The sequence below is a fragment of the Rhinatrema bivittatum genome, chromosome 7 (assembly GCF_901001135.1).
Source record: "Rhinatrema bivittatum chromosome 7, aRhiBiv1.1, whole genome shotgun sequence".
NCBI classification, from domain to species: Eukaryota; Metazoa; Chordata; class Amphibia; order Gymnophiona; family Rhinatrematidae; genus Rhinatrema; species Rhinatrema bivittatum.
Window position 1 is genome coordinate 308,786,600 of NC_042621.1, and position 16,959 is coordinate 308,803,558.

The 16,959-nt window shown below is 54.2% G+C and overlaps 1 protein-coding gene across 1 annotated transcript in view; it reads left to right on the forward strand.

Moving 5' to 3' along the window:
- The first annotated feature begins 7,105 nt into the window (after nt 1-7,105).
- HTRA1 (HtrA serine peptidase 1) overlaps nt 7,106-16,959 on the forward strand; it is a 110,190-nt gene continuing 100,336 nt past the window's right edge. Inside the window, exon 1 of the mRNA XM_029610570.1 lies at nt 7,106-7,575. Coding sequence (XP_029466430.1) covers nt 7,164-7,575 — 412 coding nt within the window. The 5' untranslated portion in view covers nt 7,106-7,163. The remainder of the gene's footprint in view (nt 7,576-16,959) is intronic.

A 16,959-nucleotide genomic window follows, 5' to 3' on the forward strand; every position in this document is an offset into this window, starting at 1 on the left:
GTGGTGAAGCAAGGCCGTGATTAGTGCTGTTTGGGAGTACGTGTTCTCTGCGGACCCTCATTCCTTCCCTGTTCCACTCTTGAACTATGACAGCAGCTGAGAGCTCTATGCATGTGGAAGCTCTCTAAGAAGAGCTCTCTGCTAATATTATTGATCGGCAAAGGCTGTGTATGGTGGTGCTCCAAAGAGTGGTCTTCTTCTGGCCTTTAATTCTCCTGTCCCTCTGGCCATTGCAATAAGGGACAAGTCTAGCCCAGTTTACATGTGGCTGCGAGGGCCTGGCCGGTTGCATTGGCAGCCCCGTGGATCGGTTCTGGGAAGGCTTTATCGGGGCAGGAATCTTTCCCTCAGTGCGAAGTTCTGCCACAGCTCTTCCCCTGGCTGTGAGGGCTATTTTAGGCCCTGGCCATTTGTCTTCTGGAGAGTGGGGCAGCCCTGCTTCATGCTGTAGCAGGCTGTCGAGGGCCTCGGAGGCAGCTATGTCTGCGGATGGAAGGGACTCTTTCGGGGGGACAGTACAGTGACGGTTGGTGTTCCTAGGGCTTATCCAACCATGACTGGAGTGGTAGCCAACTCCTATCGCCTTGTTTACGATTCCACGAGTGAGGAGCCCCCGGCAGCTCTCTGGTGGGAAAGCTGCACCGCCTCAGGAGCAGGGACGCATCTGCATCCATAGTGGACTGCAGTGGCATTTTGAGGCTGCCATGCGGTTAGGCTGCAGACCCAGATTTCTCTTTGCCTGGGTCCCTGGATACTATCTGGCGGTAGAAGCATCGCAGGAGACTTTTCAGGGCCTTCCTAATCCCAGTGATACAGTTCAGTGGAATTAGTCCTAGTCCTCCATGAGGTTTTCTGCACGAGGCAGCAGCCTGGCTCCTCTGCCACTGTCTCTGCCTGGTGTTTTGCCTTGAGCTGGTTCAGCGACCCGGGTGCCCTAGGATGTCCAAGGAAATCTTGCACAGGAGGCGGGGGTTCATTTGCTCTGGGTTCTCCTGTGGATTGTTGAAGGGAAGAGCAAGCTGAAGCAGCAAGAGGACTGCGGAGGAAGAATTATCCTCTGGCGAGGAGCAGTCCTCCACCATTAGGCTCTTCAGAAAGCAAGAGCTTGATTCATTCATGGCCGAGGTGGAGGAAGCTCCTAGGGTCACCGTATTTTAAGAGGATGCTGTCTAAGGCTCTTCCGCTCCACAAGGCAGTCAGTGGCAGGGTTCTGGCAGAATGGAGGCTCCTGATGGAGATTTCATAAGCAAGCTCTATCCTCTTCCTGTAGAGGGCAAGGAGTCTCTATTTCAGATTCCTCCTGTAGAAACATCTCCTTAGCCATGTGGGCAGGAATAACCAGGCAGACTGGATGAGCCAATGGGCTTATTTGTCAGGTACTGTTGTACGTGTATCTCTTGTTCCATGATGCAGAAATCATCAGTGGAGAGGGAGCTCCTCCAGTCGCTCTGTGTGAGCTGTGGTCCCTGCTGGGTGCAGATAGGGATCAGTGTACAGGGAGCTCCTCCAGTCGCTCTGTGTGAGCTGTGGTCACTGCTGGGTGCAGATAGGGATCAGTGCAAAGGGAGCTCCTCCAGTCGCTCTGTGTGAGCTGTGGTCCCTGCTGGGTGCAGATAGGGATCAGTGCACAGGGAGCTCCTCAGTCGCTCTGTGTGATCTGTGGTCACTGCTGGGTGCAGATAGGGATCAGTGCACAGGGAGCTCCTCCAGTCGCTCTGTGTGAGCTGTGGTCCCTGCTGGGTGCAGATAGGGATCAGTGCACAGGGAGCTCCTCCAGTCGCTCTGTGTGATCTGTGGTCACTGCTGGGTGCAGATAGGGATCAGTGCACAGGGAGCTCCTCCAGTCGCTCTGTGTGATCTGTGGTCACTGCTGGGTGCAGATAGGGATCAGTGCGCAGGGAGCTCCTCCAGTTGCTCAGTGTGAGCTGTGGTCCCTGCTGGGTGCAGATAGGGATCAGTGCGCAGGGAGCTCCTCCAGTCGCTCTGTGTGATCTGTGGTCACTGCTGGGTGCAGATAGGGATCAGTGCACAGGGAGCTCCTCCAGTCGCTCTGTGTGAGCTGTGGTCACTGCTGGGTGCAGATAGGGATCAGTGCACAGGGAGCTCCTCCAGTCGCTCTGTGTGAGCTGTGGTCCCTGCTGGGTGCAGATAGGGATCAGTGCACAGGGAGCTCCTCCAGTCGCTCTGTGTGATCTGTGGTCACTGCTGGGTGCAGATACGGATCAGTGCGCAGGGAGCTCCTCCAGTCGCTCTGTGTGAGCTGTGGTCACTGCTGGGTGCAGATAGGGATCAGTGTGCAGGGAGCTCCTCCAGTCGCTCTGTGTGAGCTGTGGTCCCTGCTGGGTGCAGATAGGGATCAGTGCACAGGGAGCTCCTCCAGTCGCTCTGTGTGATCTGTGGTCACTGCTGGGTGCAGATAGGGATCAGTGCACAGGGAGCTCCTCCAGTCGCTCTGTGTGAGCTGTGGTGACTGCTGGGTGCAGATAGGGATCAGTGCACAGGGAGCTCCTCCAGTCGCTCTGTGTGAGCTGTGGTGACTGCTGGGTGCAGATAGGGATCAGTGTACAGGGAGCTCCTCCAGTCGCTCTGTGTGAGCTGTGGTCACTGCTGGGTGCAGATAGGGATCAGTGCACAGGGAGCTCCTCCAGTCGCTCTGTGTGAGCTGTGGTCACTGCTGGGTGCAGATAGGGATCATTGCACAGGGAGCTCCTCCAGTCGCTCTGTGTGAGCTGTGGTCCCTGCTGGGTGAAGATAGGGATCAGTAGTTCATCAGGCTATAGAGAGCTCCTCCAGTCGCTCTGTGTGAGCTGTGGTCACTGCTGGGTGCAGATAGGGATCAGTACTTCATCAGTCTATAGAGAGCTCCTCCAGTGGCTCTGTGTGAGCTGTGGTCACTGTTGGGTGCAGATAGGGATCAGTGTACAGGGAGCTCCTCCAGTCGCTCTGTGTGAGCTGTGGTCACTGCTGGGTGCAGATAGGGATCAGTGTACAGGGAGCTCCTCCAGTCGCTCTGTGTGAGCTGTGGTCCCTGCTGGGTGCAGATAGGGATCAGTGTACAGGGAGCTCCTCCAGTCGCTCTGTGTGAGCTGTGGTCACTGCTGGGTGCAGATAGGGATCAGTGCGCAGGGAGCTCCTCCAGTCGCTCTGTGTGAGCTGTGGTCCCTGCTGGGTGCAGATAGGGATCAGTGCGCAGGGAGCTCCTCCAGTCGCTCTGTGTGATCTGTGGTCACTGCTGGGTGCAGATAGGGATCAGTGCACAGGGAGCTCCTCCAGTCGCTCTGTGTGAGCTGTGGTCACTGCTGGGTGCAGATAGGGATCAGTGCACAGGGAGCTCCTCCAGTCGCTCTGTGTGATCTGTGGTCACTGCTGGGTGCAGATAGGGATCAGTGCACAGGGAGCTCCTCCAGTCGCTCTGTGTGAGCTGTGGTCACTGCTGGGTGCAGATAGGGATCAGTGCGCAGGGAGCTCCTCCAGTCGCTCTGTGTGAGCTGTGGTCACTGCTGGGTGCAGATAGGGATCAGTGCGCAGGGAGCTCCTCCAGTCGCTCTGTGTGATCTGTGGTCACTGCTGGGTGCAGATAGGGATCAGTGCACAGGGAGCTCCTCCAGTCGCTCTGTGTGAGCTGTGGTCACTGCTGGGTGCAGATAGGGATCAGTGCACAGGGAGCTCCTCCAGTCGCTCTGTGTGAGCTGTGGTCACTGCTGGGTGCAGATAGGGATCAGTGCACAGGGAGCTCCTCCAGTCGCTCTGTGTGAGCTGTGGTGACTGCTGGGTGCAGATAGGGATCAGTGTACAGGGAGCTCCTCCAGTCGCTCTGTGTGAGCTGTGGTCACTGCTGGGTGCAGATAGGGATCAGTGCACAGGGAGCTCCTCCAGTCGCTCTGTGTGAGCTGTGGTCACTGCTGGGTGCAGATAGGGATCATTGCACAGGGAGCTCCTCCAGTCGCTCTGTGTGAGCTGTGGTCCCTGCTGGGTGCAGATAGGGATCATTGCACAGGGAGCTCCTCCAGTCGCTCTGTGTGAGCTGTGGTCCCTGCTGGGTGAAGATAGGGATCAGTAGTTCATCAGGCTATAGAGAGCTCCTCCAGTCGCTCTGTGTGAGCTGTGGTCACTGCTGGGTGCAGATAGGGATCAGTACTTCATCAGTCTATAGAGAGCTCCTCCAGTGGCTCTGTGTGAGCTGTGGTCACTGTTGGGTGCAGATAGGGATCAGTGTACAGGGAGCTCCTCCAGTCGCTCTGTGTGAGCTGTGGTCACTGCTGGGTGCAGATAGGGATCAGTGTACAGGGAGCTCCTCCAGTCGCTCTGTGTGAGCTTTGGTCACTGCTGGGTGCAGATAGGGATCAGTGCGCAGGGAGCTCCTCCAGTCGCTCTGTGTGAGCTGTGGTCCCTGCTGGGTGCAGATAGGGATCAGTGCGCAGGGAGCTCCTCCAGTCGCTCTGTGTGATCTGTGGTCACTGCTGGGTGCAGATAGGGATCAGTGCACAGGGAGCTCCTCCAGTCGCTCTGTGTGAGCTGTGGTCACTGCTGGGTGCAGATAGGGATCAGTGCACAGGGAGCTCCTCCAGTCGCTCTGTGTGAGCTGTGGTGACTGCTGGGTGCAGATAGGGATCAGTGTACAGGGAGCTCCTCCAGTCGCTCTGTGTGAGCTGTGGTCACTGCTGGGTGCAGATAGGGATCAGTGCACAGGGAGCTCCTCCAGTCGCTCTGTGTGAGCTGTGGTCACTGCTGGGTGCAGATAGGGATCATTGCACATGGAGCTCCTCCAGTCGCTCTGTGTGAGCTGTGGTCCCTGCTGGGTGAAGATAGGGATCAGTAGTTCATCAGGCTATAGAGAGCTCCTCCAGTCGCTCTGTGTGAGCTGTGGTCACTGCTGGGTGCAGATAGGGATCAGTACTTCATCAGTCTATAGAGAGCTCCTCCAGTCGCTCTGTGTGAGCTGTGGTCACTGTTGGGTGCAGATAGGGATCAGTGTACAGGGAGCTCCTCCAGTCGCTCTGTGTGAGCTGTGGTCACTGCTGGGTGCAGATAGGGATCAGTGTACAGGGAGCTCCTCCAGTCGCTCTGTGTGAGCTGTGGTCACTGCTGGGTGCAGATAGGGATCAGTGTACAGGGAGCTCCTCCAGTCGCTCTGTGTGAGCTGTGGTCCCTGCTGGGTGCAGATAGGGATCAGTGTACAGGGAGCTCCTCCAGTCGCTCTGTGTGAGCTGTGGTCACTGCTGGGTGCAGATAGGGATCAGTGCGCAGGGAGCTCCTCCAGTCGCTCTGTGTGAGCTGTGGTCCCTGCTGGGTGCAGATAGGGATCAGTGCGCAGGGAGCTCCTCCAGTCGCTCTGTGTGATCTGTGGTCACTGCTGGGTGCAGATAGGGATCAGTGCACAGGGAGCTCCTCCAGTCGCTCTGTGTGAGCTGTGGTCACTGCTGGGTGCAGATAGGGATCAGTGCGCAGGGAGCTCCTCCAGTCGCTCTGTGTGAGCTGTGGTCCCTGCTGGGTGCAGATAGGGATCAGTGCGCAGGGAGCTCCTCCAGTCGCTCTGTGTGATCTGTGGTCACTGCTGGGTGCAGATAGGGATCAGTGCGCAGGGAGCTCCTCCAGTCGCTCTGTGTGAGCTGTGGTCACTGCTGGGTGCAGATAGGGATCAGTGCACAGGGAGCTCCTCCAGTCGCTCTGTGTGAGCTGTGGTCACTGCTGGGTGCAGATAGGGATCAGTGCACAGGGAGCTCCTCCAGTCGCTCTGTGTGAGCTGTGGTGACTGCTGGGTGCAGATAGGGATCAGTGTACAGGGAGCTCCTCCAGTCGCTCTGTGTGAGCTGTGGTCACTGCTGGGTGCAGATAGGGATCAGTGCACAGGGAGCTCCTCCAGTCGCTCTGTGTGAGCTGTGGTCACTGCTGGGTGCAGATAGGGATCATTGCACAGGGAGCTCCTCCAGTCGCTCTGTGTGAGCTGTGGTCCCTGCTGGGTGAAGATAGGGATCAGTAGTTCATCAGGCTATAGAGAGCTCCTCCAGTCGCTCTGTGTGAGCTGTGGTCACTGTTGGGTGCAGATAGGGATCAGTGTACAGGGAGCTCCTCCAGTCGCTCTGTGTGAGCTGTGGTCACTGTTGGGTGCAGATAGGGATCACTGTACAGGGAGCTCCTCCAGTCGCTCTGTGTGAGCTGTGGTGACTGCTGGGTGCAGATAGGGATCAGTGTACAGGGAGCTCCTCCAGTCGCTCTGTGTGAGCTGTGGTCACTGCTGGGTGCAGGTAGGGATCAGTGCACAGGGAGCTCCTCCAGTCGCTCTGTGTGAGCTGTGGTCACTGCTGGGTGCAGATAGGGATCATTGCACAGGGAGCTCCTCCAGTCGCTCTGTGTGAGCTGTGGTCCCTGCTGGGTGAAGATAGGGATCAGTAGTTCATCAGGCTATAGAGAGCTCCTCCAGTCGCTCTGTGTGAGCTGTGGTCACTGTTGGGTGCAGATAGGGATCAGTGTACAGGGAGCTCCTCCAGTCGCTCTGTGTGAGCTGTGGTCACTGCTGGGTGCAGATAGGGATCAGTGTACAGGGAGCTCCTCCAGTCGCTCTGTGTGAGCTGTGGTCACTGTTGGGTGCAGATAGGGATCACTGTACAGGGAGCTCCTCCAGTCACTCTGTGTGAGCTGTGGTCCCTGCTGGGTGCAGATAGGGATCAGTGCACAGGGAGCTCCTCCAGTCGCTCTGTGTGAGCTGTGGTCAGTGCTGGGTGCAGATAGCGATCAGTACTTCCATTTAGTTAGATTCATAATGGTAGGCGCAGAAAGTTTCAAAAACTTTAAACTTCATGTCCGAACTCTGATACCACTGCCAGGGGGCAGGCGGACCATTCCCCTTATACATTTTGCCAGGGTACCCGCAGGGTGGAAGCCAAAGCACATGTCCAAGCTGGCCAGCAGCAGCAGCAGCAGGAAGTCCTACTGGGGCCAGGAGAGACCAGAATTATTGTTATGCATCTAGGAACTGGGAGAGAGGCACAGGGCAGCCACTCGGCAGTTTGCAGTCTCCTCTCTGAGTCTCTTGCACTTCTCCTTCTCTGTCCCTTCCTGCCCCTCCGCACAGAGTGACGCCTGCTCTCCTCCCTGCATGCACGGGGCTCCCCCCGCCTCCCTCCTCCCTCCGCCCAGCCCTCAGCCTCGCGCACGGCCCCGGGATGCAGGGACGCGGTGTCGGGATGCTGCTGCCGCCGCTCCTCCTGCTGCTGCTCCCCGCCGCCGCCGGCGGCAACCCGGCCCCGCTCCCCGCCTGCCCGCCCCGCTGCCAGCCCGAGCGCTGCCCCCCGGCGCCCGCCCGCTGCCCCTCCGGGGAGACGGTGCTGAGCTGCGGCTGCTGCCCGGTGTGCGCGGCCGGCGCCGGAGAGCCCTGCGGGGAGCGGCCCTGCGCCGCCGGCCTCCTCTGCAGCCTCCCGGCCCCGGGGACCTGCGTGTGCGCCTCCCAGCGGCCCGTCTGCGGCAGCGACGGCAAGACCTACGGGGACCTCTGCCTGCTGCAGGAGGCGAGCCGGGCGGCCGAGAGCAGGAGGGAGCCGCCGATCCGCGCCATCCAGCAGGGAGCCTGCGGCCAGGGTAAGAGAGGGAGAGGGAGAGAGGCACACACAACCGGAGGGAGCCTGCGGCCAGGGTAAGAGGGGGAGAGGGAGAGAGTCACACACAACCGGAGGGAGCCTGCGGCCAGGGTAAGAGGGGGAGAGGGAGAGAGTCACACACACCAGCAGGGAGCCTGCGGCCAGGGTAAGAGAAGGAGAGGGGCACGGGGTGGGGGGAGAGAGAGAGAGTGACACACTCCAGCAGGGAGCCTGCGGCCAGGGTAAGAGGGGGAGAGGGAGAGAGTCACACACAACAGGAGGGAGCCTGCGGCCAGGGTAAGAGGGGGAGAGGGAGAGGGAGAGAGGCACACACACCAGCAGGGAGCCTGCGGCCAGGGTAAGAGAAGGAGAGGGGCACGGGGTGGGGGGGAGAGAGAGAGAGTGACACACTCCAGCAGGGAGCCTGCGGCCAGGGTAAGAGGGGGAGAGGGAGAGAGGCACACACAACCGGAGGGAGCCTGCGGCCAGGGTAAGAGGGGGAGAGGGAGAGAGGCACACACACCAGCAGGGAGCCTGCGGCCAGGGTAAGAGAGGGAGAGAGTCACACACAACAGGAGGGAGCCTGCTGCCAGGGTAAGAGGGGGAGAGGGAGAGAGGCACACACACCAGCAGGGAGCCTGCGGCCAGGGTAAGAGAGGAAGAGAGTCACACACAACAGGAGGGAGCCTGCGGCCAGGGTAAGAGGGAGAGAGGGAGAGAGTCACACACAACCGGAGGGAGCCTGCGGCCAAGGTAAGAGGGGAAGAGGGAGAGAGTCACACACACCAGCAGGGAGCCTGCGGCCAGGGTAAGAGAAGGAGAGGGGCACGGGGTGGGGGGAGAGAGAGAGAGTGACACACTCCAGCAGGGAGCCTGCGGCCAGGGTAAGAGGGGGAGAGGGAGAGGGAGAGAGGCACACACAACCGGAGGGAGCCTGCGGCCAGGGTAAGAGGGGGAGAGAGAGAGAGTCACACACAACCGGAGGGAGCCTGCGGCCAGGGTAAGAGAAGGAGAGAGTCACACACACCAGCAGGGAGCCTGCGCCCAGGGTAAGAGGGGGAGAGGGAGAGAGTCACACACAACAGGAGGGAGCCTGCGGCCAGGGTAAGAGGGGGAGAGGGAGAGGGAGAGAGGCACACACACCAGCAGGGAGCCTGCGGCCAGGGTAAGAGAAGGAGAGGGGCACGGGGTGGGGGGAGAGAGAGAGAGTGACACACTCCAGCAGGGAGCCTGCGGCCAGGGTAAGAGGGGGAGAGGGAGAGAGGCACACACAACCGGAGGGAGCCTGCGGCCAGGGTAAGAGGGGGAGAGGGAGAGGGAGAGAGGCACACACACCAGCAGGGAGCCTGCGGCCAGGGTAAGAGAGGGAGAGAGTCACACACAACAGGAGGGAGCCTGCGGCCAGGGTAAGAGGGGGAGAGGGAGAGAGGCACACACACCAGCAGGGAGCCTGCGGCCAGGGTAAGAGAGGAAGAGAGTCACACACAACAGGAGGGAGCCTGTGGCCAGGGTAAGAGGGAGAGAGGGAGAGAGTCACACACAACCGGAGGGAGCCTGCGGCCAAGGTAAGAGGGGAAGAGGGAGAGAGTCACACACACCAGCAGGGAGCCTGCGGCCAGGGTAAGAGAAGGAGAGGGGCACGGGGTGGGGGGGAGAGAGAGAGAGTGACACACTCCAGCAGGGAGCCTGCGGCCAGGGTAAGAGGGGGAGAGGCACACACAACCGGAGGGAGCCTGCGGCCAGAGTAAGAGGGGGAGAGAGAGAGAGTCACACACAACCGGAGGGAGCCTGCGGCCAGGGTAAGAGAAGGAGAGAGTCACACACACCAGCAGGGAGCCTGCGCCCAGGGTAAGAGGGGGAGAGGGAGAGAGTCACACACAACAGGAGGGAGCCTGCGGCCAGGGTAAGAGGGAGAGAGGCACACACAACCGGAGGGAGCCTGCGGCCAGGGTAAGAGGGGGAGAGGGAGAGAGTCACACACAACCGGAGGGAGCCTGCGGCCAGGGTAAGAGAAGGAGAGGGAGAGAGTCACACACAACCGGAGGGGAGCCTGCGGCCAGGGTAAGAGAAGGAGAGGGAGAGAGTCACACACAACAGGAGGGAGCCTGCGGCCAGAGTAAGAGAAGGAGAGGGAGAGAGTCACACACAACAGGAGGGAGCCTGCGGCCAGGGTAAGAGAAGGAGAGAGGGAGAGAGTCACACACAACCGGAGGGAGCCTGCGGCCAGGGTAAGAGGAAGAGAGGGAGAGAGGGAGAGAGTCACACACACCAGCAGGGAGCCTGCGGCCAGGGTAAGAGAAGGAGAGGGGGGGAGGGGGGGGAGAGAGAGTCACATACACCAGCAGGGAGCCTGCGGCCAGGGTAAGAGAAGGAGAGGGGGGGAGAGTCACACACACCAACCCTCATCCAGCAGGGAGCCTGTGGCCAGGGTAAGAGAAGGAGTGGGGCACAGAGGGGGGAGGAGAGGGAGAGAGCCACACACACCAGCAGGGAGCCTGCGGCCAGGGTAAGAGAAGGAGAGGAGCATGGGGGTGGGGGGAGAGTCACACACAACAGGAGGGAGCCTGCGGCCAGGGTAAGAGAACAAGAGGGGCACGGGGGAGAGGGAAAGAGCCACACACACCAGCAGGGAGCCTGCGGCCAGGGTAAGAGAAGGAGAGGGGCACGGGGGTGGGGGGAGAGTCACACACAACAGGAGGGAGCCTGCGGCCAGGGTAAGAGAACGAGAGAGCCACACACACCAGCAGGGAGCCTGCAGCCAGGGTAAGAGAAGGAGAGAGGCAAAGGGGGGTGAGAGGGAGAGAGTCTCATACACACACCAAACTGCATCCAGCAGGGAGCCTGCGACCAGGGTAAGAGGGAGAGACGCACATACTCGTGAGAGATGCTAAGCAATTTCATAGTGGAGGGTGATGGAGATACTCATGAGAGACTCTGAGCAGTTTGATAGTGGAGGGTGATGGAGAAGCTAAGCAGGGTATCGCAGTGGCACATTACTTTGATAGTGGAAAGTGATGCAGATACTCAGGAGAGACAGTAAGCAGGGGATCGCAGTGGCACAGATTACTTCGATATTGGAAAGTGATGCAGATACTTAGGAGAGACAGTAAGGAGGGGACCGCAGTGGCACAGATTACTTTGATAATGGAAAGTGATGCAGATGGCACAGTGGCACAGATTACTTTGATAGTGGAAAGTGATGCAGATACTCAGGAGTGACAGTAAGCAGGGGATTGGAGTGGCACAGATCACTTTGATAGTGGAAAGTGATGCAGATACTCATGAGAGACAGTAAGCAGGGGATCGCAGTGGCACAGATTACTTTGATAATGGAAAGTGATGCAGATAGGAGAGACAGTAAGCAGGGCTTCGCAGTGGCACAGATTACTTTGATAGTGGAAAGTGATGCAGATACTCAGGAGAGACAGTAAGCAGGGGATCGCAGTGGCACAGATTACTTTGATAGTGGAAAGTGATGCAGATACTCCGAGAGACAGTAAGCAGGGCTTCGCAGTGGCACAGATTACATTGATAGTGGAAAGTGATGCAGATACTCAGGAGAGGCAGTAAGCAGGGGATCGCAGTGGCACAGATTACTTTGATAGTGGAAAGTGATGCAGATACTCCGAGAGACAGTAAGCAGGGCTTCGCAGTGGCACAGATTACTTTGATAGTGGAAAGTGATGCAGATACTCATGAGAGACAGTAAGCAGGGGATCGCAGTGGCACAGATTACTTTGATAATGGAAAGTGATGCAGATATGAGAGACAGTAAGCAGGGCTTCGCAGTGGCACAGATTACTTTGATAGTGGAAAGTGATGCAGATACTAAGGAGAGACAGTAAGCAGGGCTTTGCAGTGGCACAGTGATAGTGGAAAGTGATACAGATACTCAGGAGACACAGTAAGCAGGGGATCGGAGTGGCACAGATTACATTGATAGTGGAAAGTGCAGATACTCAGGAGAGACAGTAAGCAGGGGATCGCAGTGGCACAGATTACATTGATAGTGGAAAGTGATGCAGATACTCAGGAGAGACAGTAAGCAGGGGATCGCAGTGGCACAGATTACATTGATATTGGAAAGTGATGCAGATACTCAGGAGAGACAGTAAGCAGGGCTTTGCAGTGGCACAGATTACATTGATGGTGGAAAGTGATGCAGATACTCAGGAGAGACAGTAAGCAGGGGATCGGAGTGGCACAGATTACATTGATAGTGGAAAGTGATGCAGATACTCAGGAGAGACAGTAAGCAGGGGATCGCAGTGGCACAGATTACATTGATAGTGGAAAGTGATGCAGATACTCAGGAGAGGCAGTAAGCAGGGCTTCGCAGTGGCACAGATTACTTTGATAGTGGAAAGTGATGCAGATACTCAGGAGAGACAGTAAGCAGGGCTTCGCAGTGGCACAGATTACATTGATAGTGGAAAGTGATGCAGATACTCAGGAGAGACAGTAAGCAGGGGATCGCAGTGGCACAGATTACTTTGATTTATTTATTTATTTTATTTAAAGGCTTTTATATACCGGAGTTCATGCACTAGTGCATACCACTTCGGTTTACACGGAACAAGGAACAGAAAATTACATCAAACAGATTGAACAATTAAACAAATATACAATTACATCCAACAATTGGGTATAAATAACATGGCTAACTTAGTAGGAACTTAGAGTTAGAGGTGAAGGAGAGAAATAGTACCAAGTGGTAATAGAACAATGTTAATAGCTAAATAATAAATATAAATAGTAAATACAAGTTCTTATAATAAATACAGGTGTTTACAGATTACAGTCTTCAAGAAAAGTTTACGTCTACAGAATAGGGTTAAGTAAATAAGAACTGGCGGTTATTTCTATAGGAGTGAAGACTTCAAAAACTAAGGTTACATCTGGATTAAGAGGTATTGGTGTAGCATGTTCAAATATTTAATGATTTGGAATTGTGAGACCAAGGATAAAATTAGGAGTTGTTTGATATGATTATAAAAGCGAGAATGATTCAAGTTCTGGGATGTGGTTCTGAGCTAGACCTTTAAGTGTAGGCTTTTGTAAAGAGCCAGGTCTTGAGTTTCTTTTTGAATGTTCGAGTACACGTTTCGAGGCGAATGTCCATGGGGAGGGCATTCCAATGAAGGGGGCTGGCAGTCGAGAATGCACGTTTCTTGAGTGAGGACTTGGCTGAAGGTACGTGTAAGGTGCCTAAGTATCTGTTTCTGATTGGTCGTGAAGACTCGTGTAGGCGAAGTGGAAGGCTTAGATCTAGCGACGTTTGTGAATGGATGTTCTTGTGTGTTATAGTTAGCACTTTGAAAATGATTCTGGATCTGATGGGGAGCCAGTGTAAGTGTTTTAGTATGGGTGTTATGTGTTCACTTCTGCTGGTGTTAGTAAGAATCCTTGCGGCGGAGTTCTGCAACATTTGTAGAGGTTTTGTGGTTATGGTTGGAAGGTCTATAAGCAGAGAGTTGCAGTAATCGATTTTGGAAAATAGTATTGTTTGGAGGACTGTTCTGAAGTCCTGAAAATGCAGGAGAGGTTTCAGCTTTTTCAGAATATGTAGTTTATAATAGCATTCTTTCGTTGTGTTCTTGACAAATTCTTTGAGGTTCAGCCTTTTGTCTAAGGTGACCCCAAGGTCTCTTACTTGAGTGGAATTGATCATTGGTGGTGAGGTTAGGTTGTTGGTAGGCTGAAGGTTCTCATCTGGAGTGATAAGCAAAAGTTCTGTTTTTGACGTATTAAGTACTAGGTTAAGGCTAGATAGGAGTGAGTTTATGGACTGTAGACAATTGTTCCAGAAGTTGATGGTGCTGGAGATGGAGTCAGTGATTGGCAGCAGAATCTGAACATCGTCTGCGTATATGAAGTGTGTGACCTTAAGACTTGAGAGTAGATGACATAGGGGGAGAAGATAGATGTTAAAGAGGGTGGGGGAGAGAGAGGATCCTTGGGGAACTCCGAAAGAGGATTTGACCGGGAGGGAATCCTTGTTGCTGATTCTGACCTTGAAAGTCCTATTGTGTAGGAAGGATCTGAACCATTCCAGGGCTGATCCTGAGATGCCTATGTCTGAGAGCCGGTCGATCAGGATAGAGTGTTTTACGGTATCAAACGCAGCTGATAGGTCGAGGAGAATCAGGAGGTATGGGGTAGGGATGTGAATCGTTTTTCAACGATTAAAATTATCGTCCGATAATGTTTATATCGTCTTAAATCGTTATAGAACACGATACAATAGAAATTCTAACGATTTATCGTTAAAAATCGTTAAATCGTGTTAGTGCGCACTAACTCGAGTTAGTGCGCACTAACTCCCCGTTAGTGCGCACTAACTCGATTTAGTGCGCACTAACTGAAAATGATACAAATAAACACTTTCCAGGTCACTGAAGGTCAGTTAGGAATGAATATGTGTTCCTATTGGCTGGCTGCCCTCTTATCTATTGATGTTACCAAGGTTACCACTGAGGTGATGGTTGGGGGGATGGGAAATGGAACTGGAAACTAACGAACACCAACAGAAAATGAAACAAAGTGTTCACACTTCCCAGGTCAGTAAAGGTCACTTAGGAATGAATATGTATGTATGTATTCCTATTGGCTGGCTGTGCTCTTATCTATTGATGTTACCAAGGCTAATACTGAGGTAATGGTTGGGGGGATGTGAAATGGAAACAGTTGGAAGCTTGACAAAAAAAGTAATGTAATGATCAGCACTCACGTGACTAGAACTTGTTTGTTTATTATTTTTGTTAGCAGGCACCTGAAATGCTAGTGCATGTTGAATTTGCCAATCACTGTGCATTTTAGAAAGGTGGTCCTGGCTGGAACTGTACACAGTTCAAATATATGTAATTGATTGTTGGTAAGTGTATTTTTTAAGTAGCCACACTGCACAAGTATGTTTACTTTTCCTCCTACTTAACTCACTAGCTCAGCTTTGTAAGAAGGGCTTCTCTGCTTGTGTGTTGTTTTTGTTTGGTGTGAGGAGAGCAGAAACATCAGATCTTTATTCAATCTACTACAGTCATCTCTTACAGTGCCCTATCCCTATTAATACCAGGAGTGTTGTGATCTTCCTGCACACAGTGCCCTAACCCTGATACCAGTCTGAGACAGCTCCCTCCCTGCATTACTAGTGAGAGGCTGGCTTCACAGACAGGGGGGAGCTGCCTGACCCTCACTCCTGACTTCCCCCATGTCCCAGCTAGTGAATGGTGTGTGGGTGAGGGGGGGGGGGGGAGGATGGTGAAGTCTGAGACAGCTCCCTCCCTGCATTACTAGTGAGAGGCTGGCTTCACAGACAGGGGGGAGCTGCCTGACCCTCACTCCTGACTTCCCCCATGTCCCAGCTAGTGAATGGTGTGTGGGTGAGGGGGGGGGGGGGGGAGGATGGTGAAGTCTGAGACAGCTCCCTCCCTGCATTACTAGTGAGAGGCTGGCTTCACAGACAGGGGGGAGCTGCCTGACCCTCACTCCTGACTTCCCCCATGTCCCAGCTAGTGAATGGTGTGTGGGGTGAGGGGGGGGGGGGAGGATGGTGAAGTCTGAGACAGCTCCCTCCCTGCATTACTAGTGAGAGGCTGGCTTCACAGACAGGGGGGAGCTGCCTGACCCTCACTCCTGACTTCCCCCATGTCCCAGCTAGTGAATGGTGTGTGGGTGAGGGGGGGGGGAGGATGGTGAAGTCTGAGACAGCTCCCTCCCTGCATTACTAGTGAGAGGCTGGCTTCACAGACAGGGGGGAGCTGCCTGACCCTCACTCCTCCGGGGTATTGTGATCTTCCTGCACACAGTGCCCTATCCCTGATACCAGGGGTGTTGTGATCTTCCTGCATGCAGTGCCCTATCCCTATTAATACCAGGAGTGTTGTGATCTTCCTGCATGCAGTGCCCTATCCCTATTAATACCAGGAGTGTTGTGATCTTCCTGCATGCAGTGCCCTATCCCTGATACCGGGATGTGTGCAAGAAGATCACAACACCCCCGGTATCAGGAATAGGGCACTGTGTGCAGGAAGATCACAACACCCCCAGTATCAGGAATAGGGCACTGTGTGCAGGAAGATCACAACACCCCTGGTATTAGGGATAGGGCACGGTGTGCAGGAAGATCACAACACTCCTGGTATTAATAGGGATAGGGCACTGTGTGCAGGAAGATCACAATACCCCTGGTATCAGGGTTAGGGCACAAGTTCTAGTCACATTGACTGATCACATTACTTGTTTTGTCAAGCTACCAACTGTTTCCATTTCCCATCCCCCATATACTGTCAGTAGGAAACTTGGTAACATGAATAAATAAGAGGGCAGTCAATAGGAATACATATTCATTCCTAAACTGACCTTAACTGACCTGAAAAGTGTGAAATTGTATCATTTTCAGTTAGTGCGCACTAACTCCCAGTTAGTGCGCACTAATCGGAAAAAACGATTTTTAACGATTTTTTAACTAAAAAATCGTGCCTAAGACGATTTTCTTGCCCTGCCACACGATTTCTATCGTTAAGACGATATGGAAAACGATTCACATCCCTAGTATGGGGTCTTTTTCTCCAGACCTACGAGGACTCTGTCAGTTAGAGAGGTTAGGAGGGATTCCGTACTAAGGGATTTGCGGAATCCGAATTGGGCTGTTGTGAGTATTTTATGCTCTTCTAGGTATTCAGATAACTGTTTGTTGACTATCCTTTCCATAAGTTTGGCTACAAATGGAAGGTTAGCTATGGGGCGAAAATTAGCTGGGTCTGTAGGGTCCAAGTTGGGTTTTTTGAGGAGAGGTTTGAGGGTGGCTAGTTTCAGGATGTCTGGTACTAGTCCTTGGGTTAGCGAGCTATTAATTATCTCTGCTAAGGGCTTCGCTATGATGTTCGGAATGGTGAGTAGGAGTTTAGAAGGGATGGAATCTGTCGGGTGAGTGGAGGGTTTCATCTTTTGAGAGTCATTTCTATTTCAAGTGAGGAGATAGGTTCGAATGAATCTAGGTTTATGTTCTGGTTGCGTGAAGGAGTGATGATAGAAGGAGGTACTGTGTTACTGGTTGCCAGAGGGGCCATTAGCTTGAGAATTTTGTTTTCAAAAAATTGAGCAAGTTCTGTGCATCTTGATTGTGCTTGATCATCTGGGATAGTTGGTGAGGTGGGTTTTGTGAGCTCTGAGACATATGTGAACAGCGCTTTGGGATCAAAGGAAAAATTGTGAATTTTGTGGGCATAAAAATCTCTCTTTGATAGTGGAAAGTGATGCAGATACTCAGGAGAGACAGTAAGCAGGGGATCGCAGTGGCACAGATTACTTTGATAGTGGAAAGTGATGCAGATACTCAGGAGTGACAGTAAGCAGGGGGATCGCAGTGGCACAGATTGCTTTGATA